The sequence below is a fragment of the Pleurodeles waltl genome, chromosome 11 (genome assembly GCF_031143425.1).
Source record: "Pleurodeles waltl isolate 20211129_DDA chromosome 11, aPleWal1.hap1.20221129, whole genome shotgun sequence".
In the NCBI taxonomy this organism is placed as follows: Eukaryota; Metazoa; Chordata; class Amphibia; order Caudata; family Salamandridae; genus Pleurodeles; species Pleurodeles waltl.
In genome coordinates, this window is record NC_090450.1 from 15,086,565 (window position 1) to 15,106,393 (window position 19,829).

The window sequence follows — 19,829 nt, forward strand, 5'->3', positions numbered from 1 at the left end:
TTCTCTACATAGTAAAGAAACTGGAGAGACTGCTGTATTTTTCGATCATGCAATATTTAGCCCATTACCTTCACACTTTTCTTTAGAGCGGTTTATGTTTTAAGTACAGGTTTAAAGTTCGCTCTTCAACGCTCTATCGTTTTGAGAGCTCTTGTTGCATGGCTCTTCCAATATTTTTCCTGTTAAACTGTTTCTCTGCATTCTTATTTTTAAATACATTTTTATTACACACATGGTTTAAAATGAGATTGTTGTTACAGGCAGTTTTACAGCAGCCCTCAGGACAATACCACATTTATTTTTATCAATAGTTGGCGAGCAATGAAACTTTAAAACACAGACTATTGGTTAAGGGGTCATATAATTAATGATTGGTCATGATAATGTAATACTATTATAAAACTGCATGTGAAGACTTTCCATAAATATGTTTTAAGAACCTGGTTCATTTTTCAATCTCATTTTTCCAAGTCAATTTTGCAAATTAAAAGACAGTATTTTTAAGAAAAGCAAATCTAAATTAGACAAGAGAGTATGAATTCTCACGACACACATGCTCTTTTAGAAATTAATCCAACTAGGATATTACACTATTCCTCACAGCGTACTGTACCAAGGGCTAAGGCGATGATGCTACAAACACCATCACCACCAAGACATGGCAATGTCCCACATGTAGGTCACTCAAAATCACAATGTGTCAATCCACGCCCGAAAATCCCAACGCTATTATCAGTGCCAACCAATGCCAATGAATTCAGTCGCCATCCAAGAGTGGAAATTTCATCAATGATGCCAATCAATGCTATGAAATTCATGATGGCACTAGGCATGGCCAAACATACCCATGGTGCACAGTCAAAGGACCATCACATTCACAGTGCTGAAAAAGACTGCCAAACAAATTGACAACACCCTGGAAAACTAGGCACTGTCGTAATGGCTCAAACATATTTTTGTGGAGATTTTGAGACTTTGCAGAGCTTGGAAGTTATCCAGAGTTGAATTTTTGCATTAGCTCATCTGTGTGACAATGCCGTGTCATGCCATCCATCCCTCAGCCCAAGAAAAAACATGCAAACCGATTTCTATCAATCAGTAGGAAGACAAAATGTGCCTGATTTTACTTAAGTCCTTGCAGAGCTTGAGACAGTCCTAAAACTACTCTCTGGGGTTTAAGACAGTAATAAAACGTAATCAGTTCAGAAAAACTTAACTCAGGAGTGCATCAGCCTAGTGTACTTAAGACTGTTGCTATCCAAGGAAGGCCTTAGCACATCAGCCCCATGTTTTCTTCTCTTGTGTGTACAAAATGAATATTATGAGTAACAGTAGGCAAAGAAGCAGACAGCAAAAGTCGCAGCATTTCCATATACAAGAGCCACCAACAGGCTGGTCTTTGGATTGGTCGGTGGGAGACTCAGGGACTGTGATGTGAACGGACTGAGCTGACTCCATCTTGTAGTGCCCAGGATATGCCTTGGCAGGAGATGTCTTCCTGGGAGACCTGTAGCCACCTTGAGTCCAGGGACAGATCCCTAACTGGCAGGCCTCACAATTCTCAGGCTGGTGTGGTCCATGGGAGCTTCCGTACACAAGGGTGGGCTGTGGCTCATCATACACGTACTCGCGGTAGCACAACTTCAGGATGGAGATCAGAAGGTTGCTTAAGATAATGCTGATGTTCTCCTCGGTAAACTCTGGTTCTTCATAAATTCCTGCGCCGCACCTGTAACACTTCTGCCTCAAGATATTCATTTTCACAGTCCCTCGTCTTCTCTTCTTTTCCAGTTTCATGTGGAAGAGGATCAGTACATGTGCCGATGCCCAGGAGTGGCTGCAGAAGGAGCAGAGGAACCTGCAGGTGGAAAAAGGTGAAAGAAGTTAACCTGGTCCTGGAAGAGGAACAGGGCAAAGCTTAATGACGTAGAGTGTGGTGTTTGCACACTCTCCCAGTCCCTAAATACTTTGTGCCACTTACACATCCCTTTGATGCTCTTTTCAATTTCTGCCCCCAATGAGCAATATATTCTACCGCACGATCTTTGTCCCGTCTCTGCTACAAAGACACGCCAAGGTTAATTTTTTTTTATTATTGAAATTGCATAGTTAATGAACCCGACTACGCACTTGCCGGTCTCACCACCGGACCGCCAATATGGTGGGCGGGAGGACACCACCATGCCGGCAGCTTCTCTACCGCAGTATTATGACACTACCACAGGGTCGGCAGTAGTGTCTGCGGCAGTGTCACTGCTGTGGCATGCCTCGGCTCAGAAAGAGAGCCTGCAGCACATGCAGCGTCATAAGCACCTTGGGCGCACTGTGACCCATGAACTATGTTGTGCGTAGCACACAGGGTGCACCGACAGTGCAGGCATGTGGGGCACAACAAGTGCCCCCAGTCACACTGCCCACATGGGCAAAATCACCCTGGGGCCCTGTTTGGGGACCCTTCCATGCCTTTCTGCCAAGCTTTTCTTGGTGCAGTCCCCACCATGAAAAGCTCAGCGGAAAGGCAGGTTGTGACCAGCATAGGGTGCCGGCATCGGCACCACCTCATTGAATCACACTTTCCCCGACCACTGCTGCCGCGGGATCCAAGATCCTGACACTTGTGGAGGTCCAGCTGCGAGCTTCATAATCTGGCAGTCGAACTACCAAGGAAGCTGCGGTACGTCCAACACCGTGGGTACAGAGGTCCTAATACCGCCATACTCGTAATCTGGCCCAATATCTTGGTATCAGAGAATAGTTTTTAAAATACTTTGGTGTTCAGCCTCAGAAATTCTTTTGGTTCTATACATGTTATAGGCGAGTGATGGTTGTGTTATATCATTGATACCTATGAAAGACAAGTCTGAACTGAAACAGAGGAGGCCTGGGTCATGACTTGAGGATCGCAGTCCCTGAGCTCGCGAAAGCTCAGGTGCAGCCGAATTCACAGTCGAATGATGCACACCTCGTGTAAAGGCTACTATGGCCATGTCCATCTTCATCTTCCCAATGTGGCCTCATTCGCCTAACTGATGGATCCCTTTAGATGTTACATCCTCATATTTTGTCACACAAGAACAGCTACCAATCTAGAGACAACTGTCACACCACACATCTTTTCAATGCTGTTACCTTCTTGGTGATGAAGGGTAGAGGTTGGTCTGTGACCTAGGGCGAAAGTTTGGATGAGTATCTGGTGCAGCAATAACACACTGTGCTATCCATTACTGTTAAAGACTATGAAAGACTCTCAGTCGTCAAGCCTATGTCATGCAATATATTGACCTAAGCGCGAAACAAAATCTTCATAAGTTTGTGGCTTAGACTCGATTATGAGAGACCATGGTGTTACTTCCATCCAGTATGGAACTGATCAACCTACCTGTCCTCATGTTATGGGATCTGCGGTATTCCTAGCTGCGACCTACTGTAGGGACAAATGTCCTTGCTGGGCTAAACCATCCTCTTGGACTTTTTATGAGATACCCTGTGCTTTCCCCCAGTTTACTCAACAATCTGTGAGGCCCCTGGAGGTGGTTCATGTTTTCTTAAGACTTTTAAGACCAGTGACAAAGATCTTGTGTCTCGGGATGAACCTCAAAAGTAATCAGTCCCATAATCTGGGGTAGGTACTGTCTGTTCAGGCCAGGTTATGGGATGGCTGACAGCTGGTGGCAACTAATGCTAGTCCCAGGTGCAAAGGACTTCTTATCCTAATGCATGTAGGAGAGAGGGACACCTGGTCTTTGCCATATAAATTCCACACAGGCCTTCTTAGCTGTAAACTTTGATTTCTTCTCTTCTGGTTGTGCATGAAGCTTTCACTTAAGTCTATTGCACGGCAACAAAAGAGTTGTGTGTGAGGGTGTAGGATGTGTGTGTATTCCAGATTTTCTATGTCCTTCTCTTTGTATGTGACAGCCTGCGTGCTGACTGTACTGATGGCGATGATGTCCCCTGGATCCCGGAGGCTTCTCATGGGTTCAAGACAAGGGACTCCACTCCCTCCCAAACCTGCTCAGGTTCTGCCTATCACAGTACCTGAACTCCTCTTCCTCTTCTTTGCTGCTGGACATCATCTAACAGCCTGCAGACATTGGCTGGGAGCATCTGGTAGCAGGTATAGGTTAATTCACACATCTTGTGCCCATTGGTTTGAGTTTCTCCTACTCTTCATTCAGTTCTACTATATTTGGACTTCTTAAGGCTACAGGGTGCACCAGCCCAGCTCGCTTGGGTAGGACCCTGGTTGTCGCTGTTTCTTTCTGAGCCTGCACTAGCGAGAGTTCAGAGATGCCCTATTTTTGTTAGATGACCTAGAAGAAGAGGGAGATGGACTGAGGGGAGGAGAGGGAGTGCTATGTGAAGAGGAGCCGACCTATGACCAGGAGACAAACAGCAAAGTCTGGTGAACTGAGGCCTATCTGCAGGTCATCCCAAGAGAGGACATTGCCAAGGAACCACAAGGTCCATGCAGCCTAGACGAACAGAACCAAGATCAAGGGTACATTAGAGGACACCAAGAATAGTATTGCTCCTGTATTGCCTGGTTCTACCCCAGTATAGTGCTTAATTTGTAAAACACATAAGTGCCCGGGTCCTCCTCAGGAGGTCACCGCAGCCTGCACCACATATTGTCACTGTCAGCGCTGCCAATGGCAGTACCTACACATCTCCTAGCCATCACACTGCTACAAGTGACAAAATTCATACTGTTCAGGGCCACCAAAGCTATAAGAATGGCTTTGGTGGCAGGTATTAGTATATTGCAGTAGTGAACAACTGTTGTTCTGCTGATCTTTAAATTACAAAAAAACAGCGCCACCATGTGACAGCTTTCAAGTGCCGGTGTTGGCAATTAAACGCCGGTGCTGAGCACCAGAAACCACCAGCTCAGAATAAGCACTCTCCTGCCCATAATCATAAAGGAGTCCAAAGCTGATCGCTGCCAGCTCCACAGGGCCACAGAGATTCTCCCTGCATGGTGGGACACCACTTCATGTTTTAATGATGGGGTTTTGGTTCTAATGACATTTGGGAATCTTGCTTGAAACACTGCCACTTGGGCACAAACCCATTGCGATGCACCAGAAAAGCATGATAATGTGCAAATTTTCATGAATCCTGTGGATTTCCAGTTTAAGAATAGGGCACAGTATGATGCTAATGGTATTCCTTTTTTCAGTTCCACAGAAGCTGAGTAGAAATTATACTCATCTTCCAAACCAGTTTAGAGTACATCTTAAGGTAGTTATTCTAAACACAGGAAAGGATTTTAACTCATGTGTTTTCTAGATTTATTTGTGTTAAATTTCCAGGAATTCACAGTTTACTAATGGAATAGGGGGCCAGATGTAGAAATAGTTTTTCTGGTCGCTAACAGTCTGATTCACAGAATTGGGTCATCTGTGACTGGTTAAATGCTTTTTGGCATGGAGCTTGGTACATCAGCTCGAAAACCTGTTAAAGAATCACAAATTGGGTGTGCGGTAGGGAGCCCCTTCCTAATACCGAATCGCAGTGCTACGCATTAATGTTTTCCCTTTGAGAACAGATGGAAAAATATTTTTAACAGTGGCCAGTGGTCCCACAGACCACTGCCTCGTCTTAAAAAATAAAAAGAAAACTTTTAGTTTTTCATTTAGAAACACCAGAAAATGGCCTGCATTAAAAAAAAAGATTGCTTTATTGAAAAGCAATCACAGACGTTATGGTCTGCTGACCACAGCAGGCCACCATCCCTGAGATTTTTGCCATTCCAAATGGGTGGCAAAGCAAGATACTCAGTGATAACAAGGCCTGTTTGTTGAACAGCTCATGACCTAGCTGAACTCTTTTTTCTGTTCTTTTCTGTTTGCTCGAAACGCATTATGATGCAAGGCTTGCTATCAAGACAGCCCTCATGAAATATCATTGCACGCTAGCTGAAGCAATACATATGAAGAAATGTATTATCCTGGTCCCTGTAGCCTCTGTTAGATGGAAAGTTCCATCTTGCAATGTGAGGCACGTAAACCAAATTCTGTAACTACCTTTGCTGTACTGTACCTTACCTTATTTGGTGCGATATAAAGGATTAACGGTAATACATTCTGCAATGTCCGAGAAATGATCACATGCTAATGTTCCCTTTTATTGAGATGCATGAACACGCCTTGTGGGTTGTAGAAATAAAAGATCATGTCTGACTTCCTTAATTTGAACTGCTTGGACTTGGCCTCTCAAGCCTTCAGTTCCAGTGCACGTATTAAATTGTCTATACTCTCAAGGCTGGCTGGTCCTTGGTTTTGTACCTGAACTGAAGGAGGCTTCAACACTACCTTGTTAAAATTCATGAGGTAGGTCTATATGTGACCCACTGGGAATCAAAAAAAGTGTCGAAGAGTTGGTTATACAGAGATGGATCTATGGTACATCTACACTCAATCACAAATATTCTTAGCATTCAATGACATGACACGTTACTCAAGACATCCCTTATTTTGCAGAGATACGCTGGAGCCTGCACCCTCTTTGATCCCAGAAGCGAGAAGGAGATGTGTGGATTCCTAGGTTTTTGTTTTCTCCCTTATACCACCCCCCCTCCCACACTTCCACCACAGGCTTTGTTATCTAGTGCGTCATTGGCGTGGAGGGTGAGAGACGGAAAAGAGCATCCCTTCCGACGGATCCTGCGCACAAGCGTAGGACGACCTGACAGAACTAGCCAAAAACATAGATCACAGTTTGAGCTACTTCCTGCATCAGGACTAGTTTCCTGATTTCCTGTTCTGGTCTCTCTGTTTGTGAATACAGACTTAAAACAGTGAAGCAGCGTTATTTTTATAATACGCTGGTCCATAGGAGGGGCAGTTAGATGGCTCAGTGCACTAGGACCCTGATTTAAGAAAAGTGGAGATTCATTTCTTGCGGCCCATTGCGCTCCCCTAATACCACCATGTGTGCGCCGTACTTAACATATAGCACACCATGGTGCACGTTAGGGACAATAGCATCGTAATTTTTTACACTATTGTTGAACTTTGCAGGATTAGCGCATAAAATGTTGGCGACATCCTGAACAGTACATAGCGGTCCATTAAAAATACTGGTGTGCCTCGTTAAGGCAGGCGTTAAAAATGCAGCTAAATGGTGCCGTGGAATCTCATAGATTCCACTCTGCCATTTTTGCACCCCCCTAACGAGGGAAAGCCCCCCCTTGCATACATTATGCCTTTTGCAGGCATAATGTGGCGCAAGGGTTTACAAAGTGGAGCAATGTGTGCACGGCACCACTTTGTAAATGTGGCGCTGCGTTTTTGCCACACTATCACCACATTAGCGTCAAAACAATTATGCTGATGTGGCGATGACTGGCGCTAGGCCCTTCTTAAATTTGGGCCTAAGTTTCCAGAGCTATGATCTGTGATTAACCTGGTGAATGCACTAAATATCGAGATTGTTTTACATCACAAATACCGAGCACAGACTATCGTTAGTACAAAAATATCGTGTCACACAGTATCGATCTCAAGACTATTGTTTTATTCGGTAAATCATATTGTTTTAAATTATTTCCTTGAAAATGGTTTGTTTAAATATTGTGGTAAAAACAGTGTTATTTATTGTTTAGTAGCGATGATATCTCCTTAAGTTTAATTTGTTAATTTAAATGTATATTTTATTTTTTACCTAATTATGTTGGATTTAGATATAGGTTGTTGGGTCTGTAGAGGAATAGGCTGAGAAGCTAATTACATTTTAAATAATTGTATATTATTGGTAAATATTGGTGCAACTTACTTTCACTTATGGATAAGTTTTATTTTTTTGCTTTACTTTGTAAGATTTATTTTATTAAAATTTCGATTTTTTATTTTATTTTACAATATATATACATTTTTCTATTTTTGTATGGTATTTATAGCTTAGTAGATTTTGTAGGGGAATAGGGTTGGAAGTTATTGAAATAATAACATTTTTATACTTAATTTTTTTATAATGTTTATTGATAAATCAATATTTATTTTTATGTAGGACATATTACCTACATTATTTGTTTCTTTAATTATTTTTTAGTTTAAATTAAGTGTTTTAATAGTAATGTTTGTAAAATGCATTGAATTTACTTTACTGTGATACATTGTTCTGATATTATGGGGCTGATTATGAGTTTGGTGGGCGGAGATCGTGCGCATTTCAGGGGTGCTGGGCAGGGGGACTCCTGCACTGCCCATGCTATGGGCATGGGCAGTGCAGGGGCCTCCCGGTGACCTCCTGCACTTGTTCTCCGCCAGCCTTTTTATGGCAATTGAGCCGACATGAAAAAGCTGGTGGAGAACAAGGTTGAGTTCAGCGTCGCCCTGGATGATTACAACCTGGACCACCGTCATCCCATCTGAATCACTGATCCTAGCGGAGACGGCATTCTTTTTGCAGTCCAACCGCCAAACTCTTAATTTGACAGTCGGACCGTCAAAGTCGCAGAGGTCATGACCTCCACCGCAAGACTCATAATAAGTCCCTAAGTATTTACATGTTTTGTACAGAACGATGAGGAGGTGGAATACTATTTGTAGTCCCCCCAAAGTCAAATATTTTGCTTACTGTTGCTTGACACAAATGGTAATAGTAACTGTAATCCCTCCAAAGACCAAACTTTACCCTTCTGTTTATTTGGATGGAGAAAGATTTGTAAATTAAAGACGTGTAAAGAACACCCTTTATGTAATGTTTGTTAAACAGTATTTATTGCAGTTGTTTTTGTATAGGTATGTTATATTGTATAGTGTTGTTTTTTATTTTTCTAATAATTTGCATTTTTTTCTTTATATTTTTTCTACAAGCTTCTTTTATCTGCAAATATTTTTGTATTTTCTTAAATTGTAAATATGTTGCTCACTCATATATTTTATTATATACATATATGTGTGTGTATCAATATATATGTACACACACACACGTGTAAATAACCTACTAGCGGTCGCCAGTAGTTAGTTATACTTAGGACCTAGTTTCCACAGCAAGAGCATTTTTTGTTTTGCCAATAACATTGGCACAATCTGATGAATCTTCACAAAATTTTCAAAACTAGTATGAAAGATGGTTCAGTTGCTGTGTTGAAAGTTTCGGGGTGATTTATCAAGCAAGGGCAGAGAAAAATGGGAGTCCCAAAATGCTTTTTCCCCATGAAATTTCCCATATTGATTTTGAACATGACTACAGCTTGAACCACTGGACGGAATTACACCAAGCTTGCCAGAAATTTAGGTATTGGTCCAGAAAACAACCTTTTGTTATTTTGTGTAAATCTATTTGGTAGTTTTTGAGATATTTAATGAAAACCAAATTTGTATATCTAGAGGCTCTGACCCTCTGCGGATCTTACCAATTTCAAGCAGGGATCTGACTGCCTGCCAGCAATTAAACCAGGAAGTGTTGGCAGCCATTTGGAACTCGGACTCAGCCGAGTCCCAAACAAAAAGTTAAAAATAAAGAAAAGGGGGAAGGGCAGGAAAACTCTGACTCCCTAGGCCTGGTGCTGAGGTCCCCAAGGGACCCTGCCTGAGCCCAACAATATATTTTTTTATTGTTTGCAGCAGAAATTGTGACATATTCGTGAATTCCTGTGAAAATGTTAAAAAATCAAGCATGATCTCCCGTGCTTGTTTACAATATAGCCCCCGGTGGGGCAGGTCCCAGAGGCATGCACTGTAGGAAGGCTGACCTGGTGTGTGGTGGACACCTACGGTGTTTGAACCTTATACCACATCCAGGCAACCCCTTATTAGCTAGTGAACAGTGTCTAGGAAGCCAGGGCTCTCTAGTGGTAGCTGTGGTGAGCAGCAGAGACTTATCTAGGAGACATGCAAAGCTCTTACATTACCAAGTAGTCACACAGTAACTTCTCTCACAAGAAAGGGACCACACAGTGTTGCAAGCAGCAGGAGGGCAGAACCCTGCCTGAGGGACTGGAACAATGTGGGCTGCTCGCAAACCCTGGAGGACTGGTAGGGGCAATACTGAGTGGTCCTCTAAGGAGCACCCAGAGTGCATGGGATCATGCCAAAAATACTGGCATCAGTACTGGAGAGTGATTACGACATGTTTGACACCACACGTGCCTAGGTTCGGAGTTGCCATTATGTAGCTGAACCACAGGTGGCCAGTATACGGGTAAAATGGCTTCTCCGCACTTACGAAGTCCAGTGTTTTGGAACTGGAGTTCGTAGGGGCACCTCTGCTCATGCAGGGGCGCCCTCACACACAGGAATCTGCACCCTGCCCCTTGGGCTGAAAGGGCCTACCATAGGGGTGACTTACAGTGTCCTGGTGTAGTGACCTGTGGTGAAAGAGTGTATGCACCTTTTCACGCAGGATGCAATGGCAGGCCTGCCGACACATTTTTCATGGGCTTCCATGGGTGGCATAATACATGCTGCAGCCTAAGGGAGACCCCTGGTGCCCAAATGCCCTGGGTACCTAAGTACAATATACTAGGGACTTATAAGGGTACACCAGTATGCGAATTGCGGAGTGTACAAAAGTCCAAGGTAAATAAATTTGGAGGGAGAGAGCACAATCACTGTAGTCCTGATTAGCAGAATCCCAGTGAAAACAGTTTAAGCACACTGATAGTGGGCAAAAAGTGGGGGTAATCATGCTAAAAACAGGGTTACTTTCCTACATGCACCACTTAAAAAAGGAGGGGTTTGCATGGGTCCCTCCTTCTAAGGCTCTTTGGAGCCCCAGGGACCACCACCTCCCCGGGGCTTTTGGATATTATTGCCAGGGGGCTGCGCGAACCCCCTTCCACTGAGCTCTTATGAGCCCTGGGGACCACCACCTCCCTGCGGCTTGTTTTTTTTTAATGGAGGGGGCATGCAGACTCCCTTCTGTGGCTCTTTGAAGCCCCAGGTACACCACCTCCCTGGGGCTAAATTAAGAAGTTTGAATGGGGGGACATGCAGACTCCCGGGGCCCTGGGGACCACCACAACTGTGGACCATTATTTTAAATAAAACTAGGAGGGGGGCCACATGGCCCCCCCACCTGGGCGACATATGGCCCAGGGATCCCCCACCTCCCTAGGGTCACTCTTGTAAATTAAAGGAGTGGAGGCAGCACGGCCCCCCTTCTGGATCCAATACTGTCCCTCGGAACCACTCCTTCCCAGGGCTAGCTCCTGCTATCTCCTGAGGTGCCCATCCTTGGGAGATAGCAGTTTGCTTTCGCTTGGCCGGAACTGTGATGACTCCCACAAGCGAGAGCAAACACTAACATAGCTCCCAGCAAGCGGGAGCTGAAAACTGCTATGGGAGTTTTCATCTGTGTCCCTGCCCGCTGTCATGAGGACAGGGAAACAGATGAAAGGATTGCTCCTGCACGCAAGGAGCTGCATTTGTTGCAGCTCCCTGCGTGAGGGAGCAGTGCAGGCTCCTGTAAGAAACAGGGAGCCGGCTGGGACCACGGCGTGATTCAGGCTCCCCCGCGATCTCCATCAGTGCACACTGGGTGCCCTGGGTGGGGCCAGTGCAGCCAGGTACAAGTGCCCGGGCCAAAATCAGCCCAGAAAGGGGGCTGCCTGGCCCCTCCACCATTTAGGAATGGCCGGGCCCCGGGGAATGGGATCCCTTTGCCAAAATCGACCCTGAGAGTGGGGATGTGTGGCCCCTCCCTTTTTTTAAATAATTGGCTGGGCCCCTGGAGATGGAGTCATTAGGGCAAAAATCAGCCCGGGCAGGCGGCAGTACCGCCACCTCCTCTTACAATAATTGGCTGTTGCATTAAGAATGGTCTCACTGGTGCCAAAATCAGCCTAGGGAGGGGCGTCAGGTGGCCCCTTCCCCCTTTTCATAATTGGCCAGGCCTGTGGGGATTTGGACCCAAGGGCCAAAATCGGCACAAGGAGGGGGGCCATGCGACCTCAATCTCCCTTAAAATAACTCGGGAGGCCCCGGGGGATGAGGTCCATGGGCCCTGCGGCAAACTCCGCAACACACACAGCTGAAGGCCATGTGTGGTGCGGATTTGGATGTTTATATGGGGTTGGCTGCAGGCCTTGCAGTGCAGGGCCAAAGGCCGTGCGCAGCAGTGATTGGATTAACTTAAAGTAATTATATATTACTTAACATTAAAAAAAAAAACATAGAAATGCACTGAAAAATCCAAAGGCCTGCAGCCAGGCCCTGAGGCCAAAACCTAATTTAGAATCCAACCCCGTGCCACGCATGGCCTTCGGAAAGAAAATAAGAGGGGGCAGGGTAGGAATACTCTGACCTCCTAGCCCCGGTGTTGGGGTCCCCAAGGGACCACATCAGGGCAAAAAAACATTTTTTTAAACTATCAGCACAATTTGTAGAGGATCCGCAAATCTGGTGATAATTAAAAAACTAAAAAACAAACAAAGTGGTCTCCCAAGCTTGTTCAGTATAGACCCCGGGTGGGCCAGGTCATGGGGTCATTTGCCGTTATGAAAGAAAAGGAGGGGCACCCAGGGCACCCTCCTAAGGCTCTACTGAGCCATGGACACCATCATCTCCCCAGGGGACGTGCTGGTCCCCGGGGCCTGGGGGGGTCAACACCTCCTGCTGAACTTTTGAATTTAGCCCCACGGAGGTGGTGGTATCTGTAGCATGCTCAAGCTCCAGGAAGGTGGTATGTGTGGCCCCCTTCCATTTTTAACGGAAAGACCTGGGGAGGTGGTGGTGCCCGGGGATCCTAAAAGCCCAATGGAGGGGTGTCCGAGCACCCGCTCCAATATTTTCATAAAGCTACAGGGAGGTGGTGTCCCCGGGGCTCAAAACAGCCATAGGAAGAGGGGGGCTATGTGCCCCCTCCATTTTTTTATATTTGCCATATACCTCCCCCGGACCTGGCCCACCAGGGGTCTAAACCGTTAACAAGCACAGCAGACAGCGCTTGTTTTTTTTTTTTTTATTCACACACATTTGCACAGCTGAGTCCGGGTCCCAAAATGACTGCAAACACTTCCTGGTTGTAGTGTTGGCAGCCAATCAGATCTCTGCACTAGATCGGCACTAGTCAAGAAGGGTTTGAGCCTCTGGATATACAAATTTGTATTTCTTTTAATATCTTGAAAACTACTGAATGAACTTACATCAAATCACAAAAGGGGCTCTTTCTGGAACAAGAGCCTATCTTTCTGCTCAGTTTGGTGTGATTCCCTCCATCAGTGCAGGCTGTAGTTCCCTATAGGAAATTGCTTGGGGAAACATGCATTTTGGAACTTCCCCTTTTACCTCGACCCCCCCGGTGGATCACACCAAAACTTTCAAGACAGCACATGAAGTGAGGGGAAAACTAGTTTTGAAAATGTTGTGAGGATTCGTCAAACGGGGCCAAAGTTATTGGTAAAACATAAAACGCTTTTCCTGTGGAATGAAATAATTAATTGCTGCTATTTACTTCACATTATATTACGTTTGAGTAAAAATTATATATTTTTTACAGTCTATATTTCATAAAAATGATATTCTCACCTTGCTTTGGATGGTATTCCCTTCCACAATATTCTTGACACAATATTTTTGACATTCCTCTTATAAGTGTAGGAAGACACTATTGAAGAGAACAATATTTTTGCAACAATATTTATGCGCCTCAGTATTGGTGCGCATGATAGTTTGTCGTACAACCATTGAACCTACTACAGAGATTTGAATAATGATGTGTTCACAGAAGCTGTCAATGCCCAAGGCTATTAAAATAAGTGCCACTAGGTTTGCCATTTGGTCCATGTTCCTATTATTATTTTTATATCAAGGCAGCTAATACCAGAAGAAAGCAACACATCTGGGCCTTCTTCCCCTCTGAAAAATAGACTTAAAACAGCAAGTAAAATGAGAAATCCCCGGAAAAGCTTTTTACAATTATTTGAAAGTAACAGAATTGCATTGCTTAAATGAGTACAGCTATCTCTAAATTTCTAATTAATATCTTTAACTTTATTGATCATCAAATATTATAGATCTAATACTAAGGATGATATCACTATAATATTAAACATCTCTTCTTGCAAGAGTTATACTTTATCTGTTTTCTAAAACAAGTTCTTATATATTTTATTACATGTTAAAAGCAATTCTTTATTATTGTTTCCTACGTATTAATTTTAAATAAACTAATCAGTGCTTTTATACTATCATATCTGCAGGTTACTGTTCAATATATTTATATTTGTGCACTGGTGAGCTTTAAAACATTGACATAAATTTAAAAAAATGAAGACAGAGGGTGTTATTAAAATGCTTTTCAAAGTGCTAACGCGTGCCTTTTCTGGAATTTCCAAAATATTATAATTATCATCGAGAAAATTGCCAACATTGTGTGTCGTGGGTGGAAATCGCAGGATTTCACTCTGCTGGATTCCACAGTTACATAAACATCAAAGTTCAGCAAGATTCTGCAGAGATTTCGCCACTGGGTGAAAATGCACGTTGTGCTGTTCGTGCAACAGTTTAGTGTCGGTAGCACGTTCCATGCTGAAAGAGCAGCCGAACAGCACTATGCGATTTCGAGTTGATTTTTTTGCCGTTCGGGTAGAAAATCTTATTAGAAAGCAGCCCTCTGACCGCGACAGCCCGCATTAGAAAATCTAACCGGAAAACTTCCTAGCAATGGGAAATCACTCTAAGGGACACCAAATTTTGCTCGCGCTCGCTAGCGCCCATTCTGAAGCTTCCTGTCGTACTCGTTGTCATTGTGTTGCTTAAACGGAAAACAAAATTCGCCAGGCGGTGATTGGCAGAATTTAGCAGGAACTCCACTTTACAAGACAAACGCGGAGCCGCCAAATTTCCCCAATTCTGCAAGCGGAATTAAAATTCCACCCAGGCCTAAATGGGATTTCCCATTTAATCCCCTGTGCTCACAACTCCTACTGCTGTAAAGCACAGAGGCCCTCATTATGTCATTGGCAGTAAAAACCGCCTACCGCCGCGGCAACGGCCGCCAAAAGACCGTTGCTGCGGCTACCAGCCGCCCGCCGTATTATGACCACAGACGGATTTCTGCCAAAAGGATGGCGGAAATCCGACTGTGGCTATGCCAGCAGATGTCGATAAAGTGGCACTGCTAAGAGCAGCAGCGCAACGTCAGTAGACTGCCGACTGCCATATTATGAAGCATAATACGGCCTGGCGGTGTTCTGCTGGTGGACGCTGCTGTGGGCAGCAGTGCCCCATCCCATCTCCTGCTGGAGGACCCCATAAACACAGGTAAATGGGTGCTCCGGGAGGGGGTTAGGGGTTGTTGGGTGTGTGTGTGGGTGTGTGTCTTAATGTTTGTGTGTGCGTGCATGTGGCTGTGTGTTGCTTGTTGAATATGTGTGCCATATGGAGGTGTGAGTGCGTGTGTGATGTATTCTGCGAATGCATGTCTGCGTGTATGTACGAAAGTGTGTGCGGATGTGTGTGTGAATGGATGTATGGATGCATGGATGAATGTGGGAATGGGTGTGTGTATGCGTGTGTGTGTGTGTGAAGGGGGTGTGAATGTAGGGGGGGTTTGGAGAGGAAGGGGGTGGGGGGAATCTGGGGAGGGAGTTGGCGGTGGGGAAGGCCTCTATCAGTGACAGGGAAGGGATTCCCTGTCACTGATAGTGCCTACCGCCATGGTTTTTGTGATGGTAAGGGAGCCACGAAAACCATGGCGGTAGGCGGGGTCATAATCTCGCAGGCGGTACAGTGACACCCCCGGGCTGGAGATTGATATCTCCAGCTTAACGGCCGTTACCACCGTGGCGGTCGGTGTGGCGGTTTGGCTTCAGCCATATTACCGCCGACCGCCAGCGTCGTAATGAGGCCCTGATTGTCCGCACTAGCGGTACTGCGTTCTGAGTCATAACATTATCTCAACACCTCATCGATTTCCAAGTCAGTGTTTCGATGATTTTCTCACTCTTTGGGATCCACAAATTAGTGCCCATCAGAAACCTACGCAAGCCGTGGATTTCTTGGTGTACTCCTTGATCCTGATATTCTCTCTAGAAGGTCGTCCCCCGGCAAGTTATATCTGTACATGTAACGGCTTAGTCCTAAACTAGAGGTGGGTGCAGCCTGAAAGCTCTGGCTCAGCTTTGACTCCTGTTTGACTCTTGGGCCCAGCAGAGCCCGACCACTCCCTTTCGACCACTCCATCTTAGGAGGTGTCAGCCGTCAGAGGCTGGGATGGAGCACATTCTGTTAAAACTGGTCGCATTGTCTTTGGGCATCTCTGGCCAGTAGACAATGTGTTGGTGTTTCATAGAGTTTTAACACAATCTAGGATTTCCCAAGCTGTGAAAACCAACATTGTGTTACAACTAAAACCCAACCCAACACAAAGACCAAAGGCTCTCTCACAGCAGGGGGAGTACACTGGGGGTGGTGGGGGGTCCGGGACGGATGCAGGCTTTGCTAAGAAAGTGCCACTTGCAGAGGAGGTGGGTGGGTCAGTGGGTTCCTGGAGTGGCACTTTTGCTTTCATGCAGATGAGGTGGTGAGGGGGGGGTCAGATTATGGAAAGGGGTGGAACTGCAAAGTGATTGGTTTGGCCAGGCTTCTGTCAACTTAACTGGTATGTTACCTACTGTGAGTTACAAAAAAAATATATTAATGTTTCCAATGCTGTTTTTTATGTGTTGTGGGGTGAGGCTCAGCTCGTCTTTGAGCTCATACAGCCAACCTCCCAAAATATGTAGCATTCTGGACATTTTTCACCCACTGTGCACACTTACTCCAAAGATTATGGGGCCGGCACTTGGAAGGGAAAATAAAAATAGACTGTGATTGCAAACAGGCGTTATGGATGTACATGCCAACCCCGTCCGCGCGCATTCTCCCCCCTCTGTTCAATTTAACGCCACAGAAAGTTCTGCCATCTTGGCGAGTTTTCCGCAGTGGGGAAGTTTACCACTACACCGGGTGTCTAAAATTATTCTCTTGCACTTCGTCAGGCGTGCCAGACGTGGACAGCATAAACAATACTGGAGGTATGTTTCACAGCTCAGCATTTCATCCGAGATGAAATTCCTTTGCCCCCCCCACCCCATGGCTCACCTGCCAAATGCCTGCTGTCTGTACTGCCCCCACTGAGGTCCCACAGATCGGCGGTTCTCCCACACGAGGGACCAGCTGTCCCTCGGCTTCACTCGATACATCAGGTCCCTGAAGAAGTAATCCCAGATTGCCTCGTCTTTGCCCATGTTCTTGTCTCCTCGATGGGGGTCTGGAAGGGTCACTTCTGTCAGAGAAGCGCTATGTCTGTGGGAATGTTCGTGCAGGTCCAGGCCATGCGAGGTGTGGCCGAGGGTGGGATACAACTGCCAGGGAGGACTGAGAAACGAAACTGAGAAACTCATCCACCGAGGAAGCTTAACTCTTCCAGCGCACGGCTAGCTGTGAAATCGGCCTCGTTTTCGCACTTTGTTTTACAGTACGGTGACCACCTGGCATAGAGGCAAATTCTGGGCAGGACTGTAAACAATTCAAGGTAAAGGGTCAAAATTCAGGGTCAAAATTCAGCAGGATGGGTCAAAAGTCAGGACACAAATTCAACACAAAGGATCAAAATTCAGGATGAAGGGTCAAAATTCAGGGCAAAGATTCATGACGAAGGATCAAAATTCAGGACAAAAATTCAGGATGAAGGGTAAAAATTCAGGCCAAAAATTCAGAACGAAGGGTCAAAGTTCCGGACAAAAATTCAGGACAAAGGGTCAAAGTTCCGGACAAAAATTCAGGACAAAGGGTCAACATTCAGGACAAAAATTCAGGACGAAGGGTAAAAAAAAATTCAGGACAAAAATTCAAGACAAACATACGTTTTACAGCAACAACCAAAGAGAAGCAGTATCCCACTACGTTATCGGGGCATTTATTTAGTATTTTCTACATAGAACTGTTTAGTCACTGTGGTGTTTTTGTGATTGCCTCCTGGCATGCTACATTCAGGTGTCACCTTACGCCCTTGTTCAGTACTAAATTCATGGCCATCAGCACTGTGTCAAGGCCATCCCGAAATCTACCCAATCTTTCTTGGAGAGACAGCAACAGTAAAATTCTGATTATGCTTCTAAACATTCTAAAACCCCTTGTGCCTATCTAATCACGTTTGCTGTGCATTTGAAGAACACGGTCAAAAGTCAGGCTCTGTCTTTGGTGGGAGCTTGGTGTTTACTTTTTTTTCTCTGACTTCAAAGTGAGAGGATTTATGTGACAATCTTGCAAACTAACTTTTAACCACGCTGAACAGCAGCCACTCTGGTGTATAACATGGCTAAGACACATTGTCAAAGCCAATAACTCTTGCATAGATGAGACCTATTGGCTTTGCAAATGTTTGTTTGTACTGTGAGGTCCTGAGGTCCCTGGAAGTTCTGCGAATGTGCAAGTCATTATTTTGAACATGTACTATACACAGCATACTATAGGCTGCCACAAAATGTGCCTCTGAATTTAGGTTAGACATAAAAAGTGCCTCTAAACTTCAAATTTCAATAATATAAAGATTATACTGATTGCAAAAAAAATTCATAACTGTCCATTAAAAGCACATACTACACAGCTCAGCTTGGAACACCCTTACAATCCCTCTCTAAAAGAAAATATATTTGCCCTTGGAAAGCTTCAAGTGACTCCTTCCATTAAAGCCAATACAGGCTTCCAAGCCCCTTTACATTTGCAGACTTACCAGCTGCCCACATTTGCAGCTCTTTCAGGAAGGAGGCACCCTGACAAGAAGGTCTGTTTCTTATCTGTCTGCCCCTCTGGGATCAGAGCACAAAGACTCCCTCCCTTACACTCCAACTGGGTAAACCAAATTGTCAAATTAACTTTTGTGCATTTGCTGAAAGGCTAAAATCACAGACAATGCCCTCCATTAAGCCATTCGTCACGTAATGGACAGCAGGGCTAAATTACGGGCAGTCCTGAAAATTACGGACGGGAGGTCACCATATTTTACAGTAATGTATACGAGGAATGCTTCCATGCATCCCCGTCCAGAGCTGCAAGGAGCAAGGTGTCTTCACGGTAGGGCTGTGTCTCACATTTTGTTTGTTCTCAAACCCAACAGGTTTCCTCCCTGGCCTCCTGGGTCTCTGTCCAACCCTTTCCAGATCAGCGAGGTTGTAAGGACCTCTTAGCATCGTGAAAGGTGAGATGCCATGTGAACCTGTACCTAGCCAGAAGATGCCCACGGAGCCTGGGAGAGCCTCTCTGGGGGTCCTAGGACCAGCAGACAAGGCCTAGCTCAGTAGAGGTGGTGTCAACACTGAGTGGACACATTCCAGCCCAGTTGTTGCAAGCTCAACACAGATGGAAGGGGCAGGCGAAGACTTTACTGCAAATCCAACAATGTAACAACACCTTAAACATATACATAGTAACAAGTAAAACCAACAAGTACTGATCGCACGGTTTAATAAACACACAAAGCGCCACAATAATTACAAAGTAGCAACATTACACGTGTAATTCACACTAAACATGCACTGTTCTAGGTTATTACAATCACAATCTATTGCTGTCTGTAACATGCTGTTCGCAAACAAAAAAAGCATTGCAATACGTTCACAAGAAACAAAGACTGACGGCTGAACCTCCCACCCCAAATTAAGGATTAATTTGGGGCTGTTATATAATATTATATATGCAACAAAACGTCTATTTGCAAATATGGAGAATGGAAAAATGATTGGATCATTATTAACTGTTCTTTGATATGGTATGAAATTACATAATATCATGTATGATATGACATGATACAAAATATGCTAAGATATAATATATAATGCACAATATATAATATGATATGACGACATAGAAGATATGTTATGGTATGAAATAATA

General features: G+C 44.8%; 1 protein-coding gene across 1 annotated transcript; it reads right to left on the reverse strand.

Annotated features, from left to right (window-relative positions):
- Positions 1 to 211: 211 nt before the first annotated feature.
- On the reverse strand, positions 212 to 17,262 carry LOC138265237 (receptor-transporting protein 3-like). The gene is made up of 2 exons (XM_069212809.1): positions 17,037 to 17,262; positions 212 to 1,858 (listed from the first exon to the last, which is right to left on the reverse strand). Exons 1-2 carry the CDS (start codon positions 17,180 to 17,182, stop codon positions 1,279 to 1,281), a joined length of 726 nt encoding a protein of 241 aa, XP_069068910.1. The 5' UTR covers positions 17,183 to 17,262; the 3' UTR covers positions 212 to 1,278.
- Between the last annotated feature and the right edge of the window lie 2,567 nt (positions 17,263 to 19,829).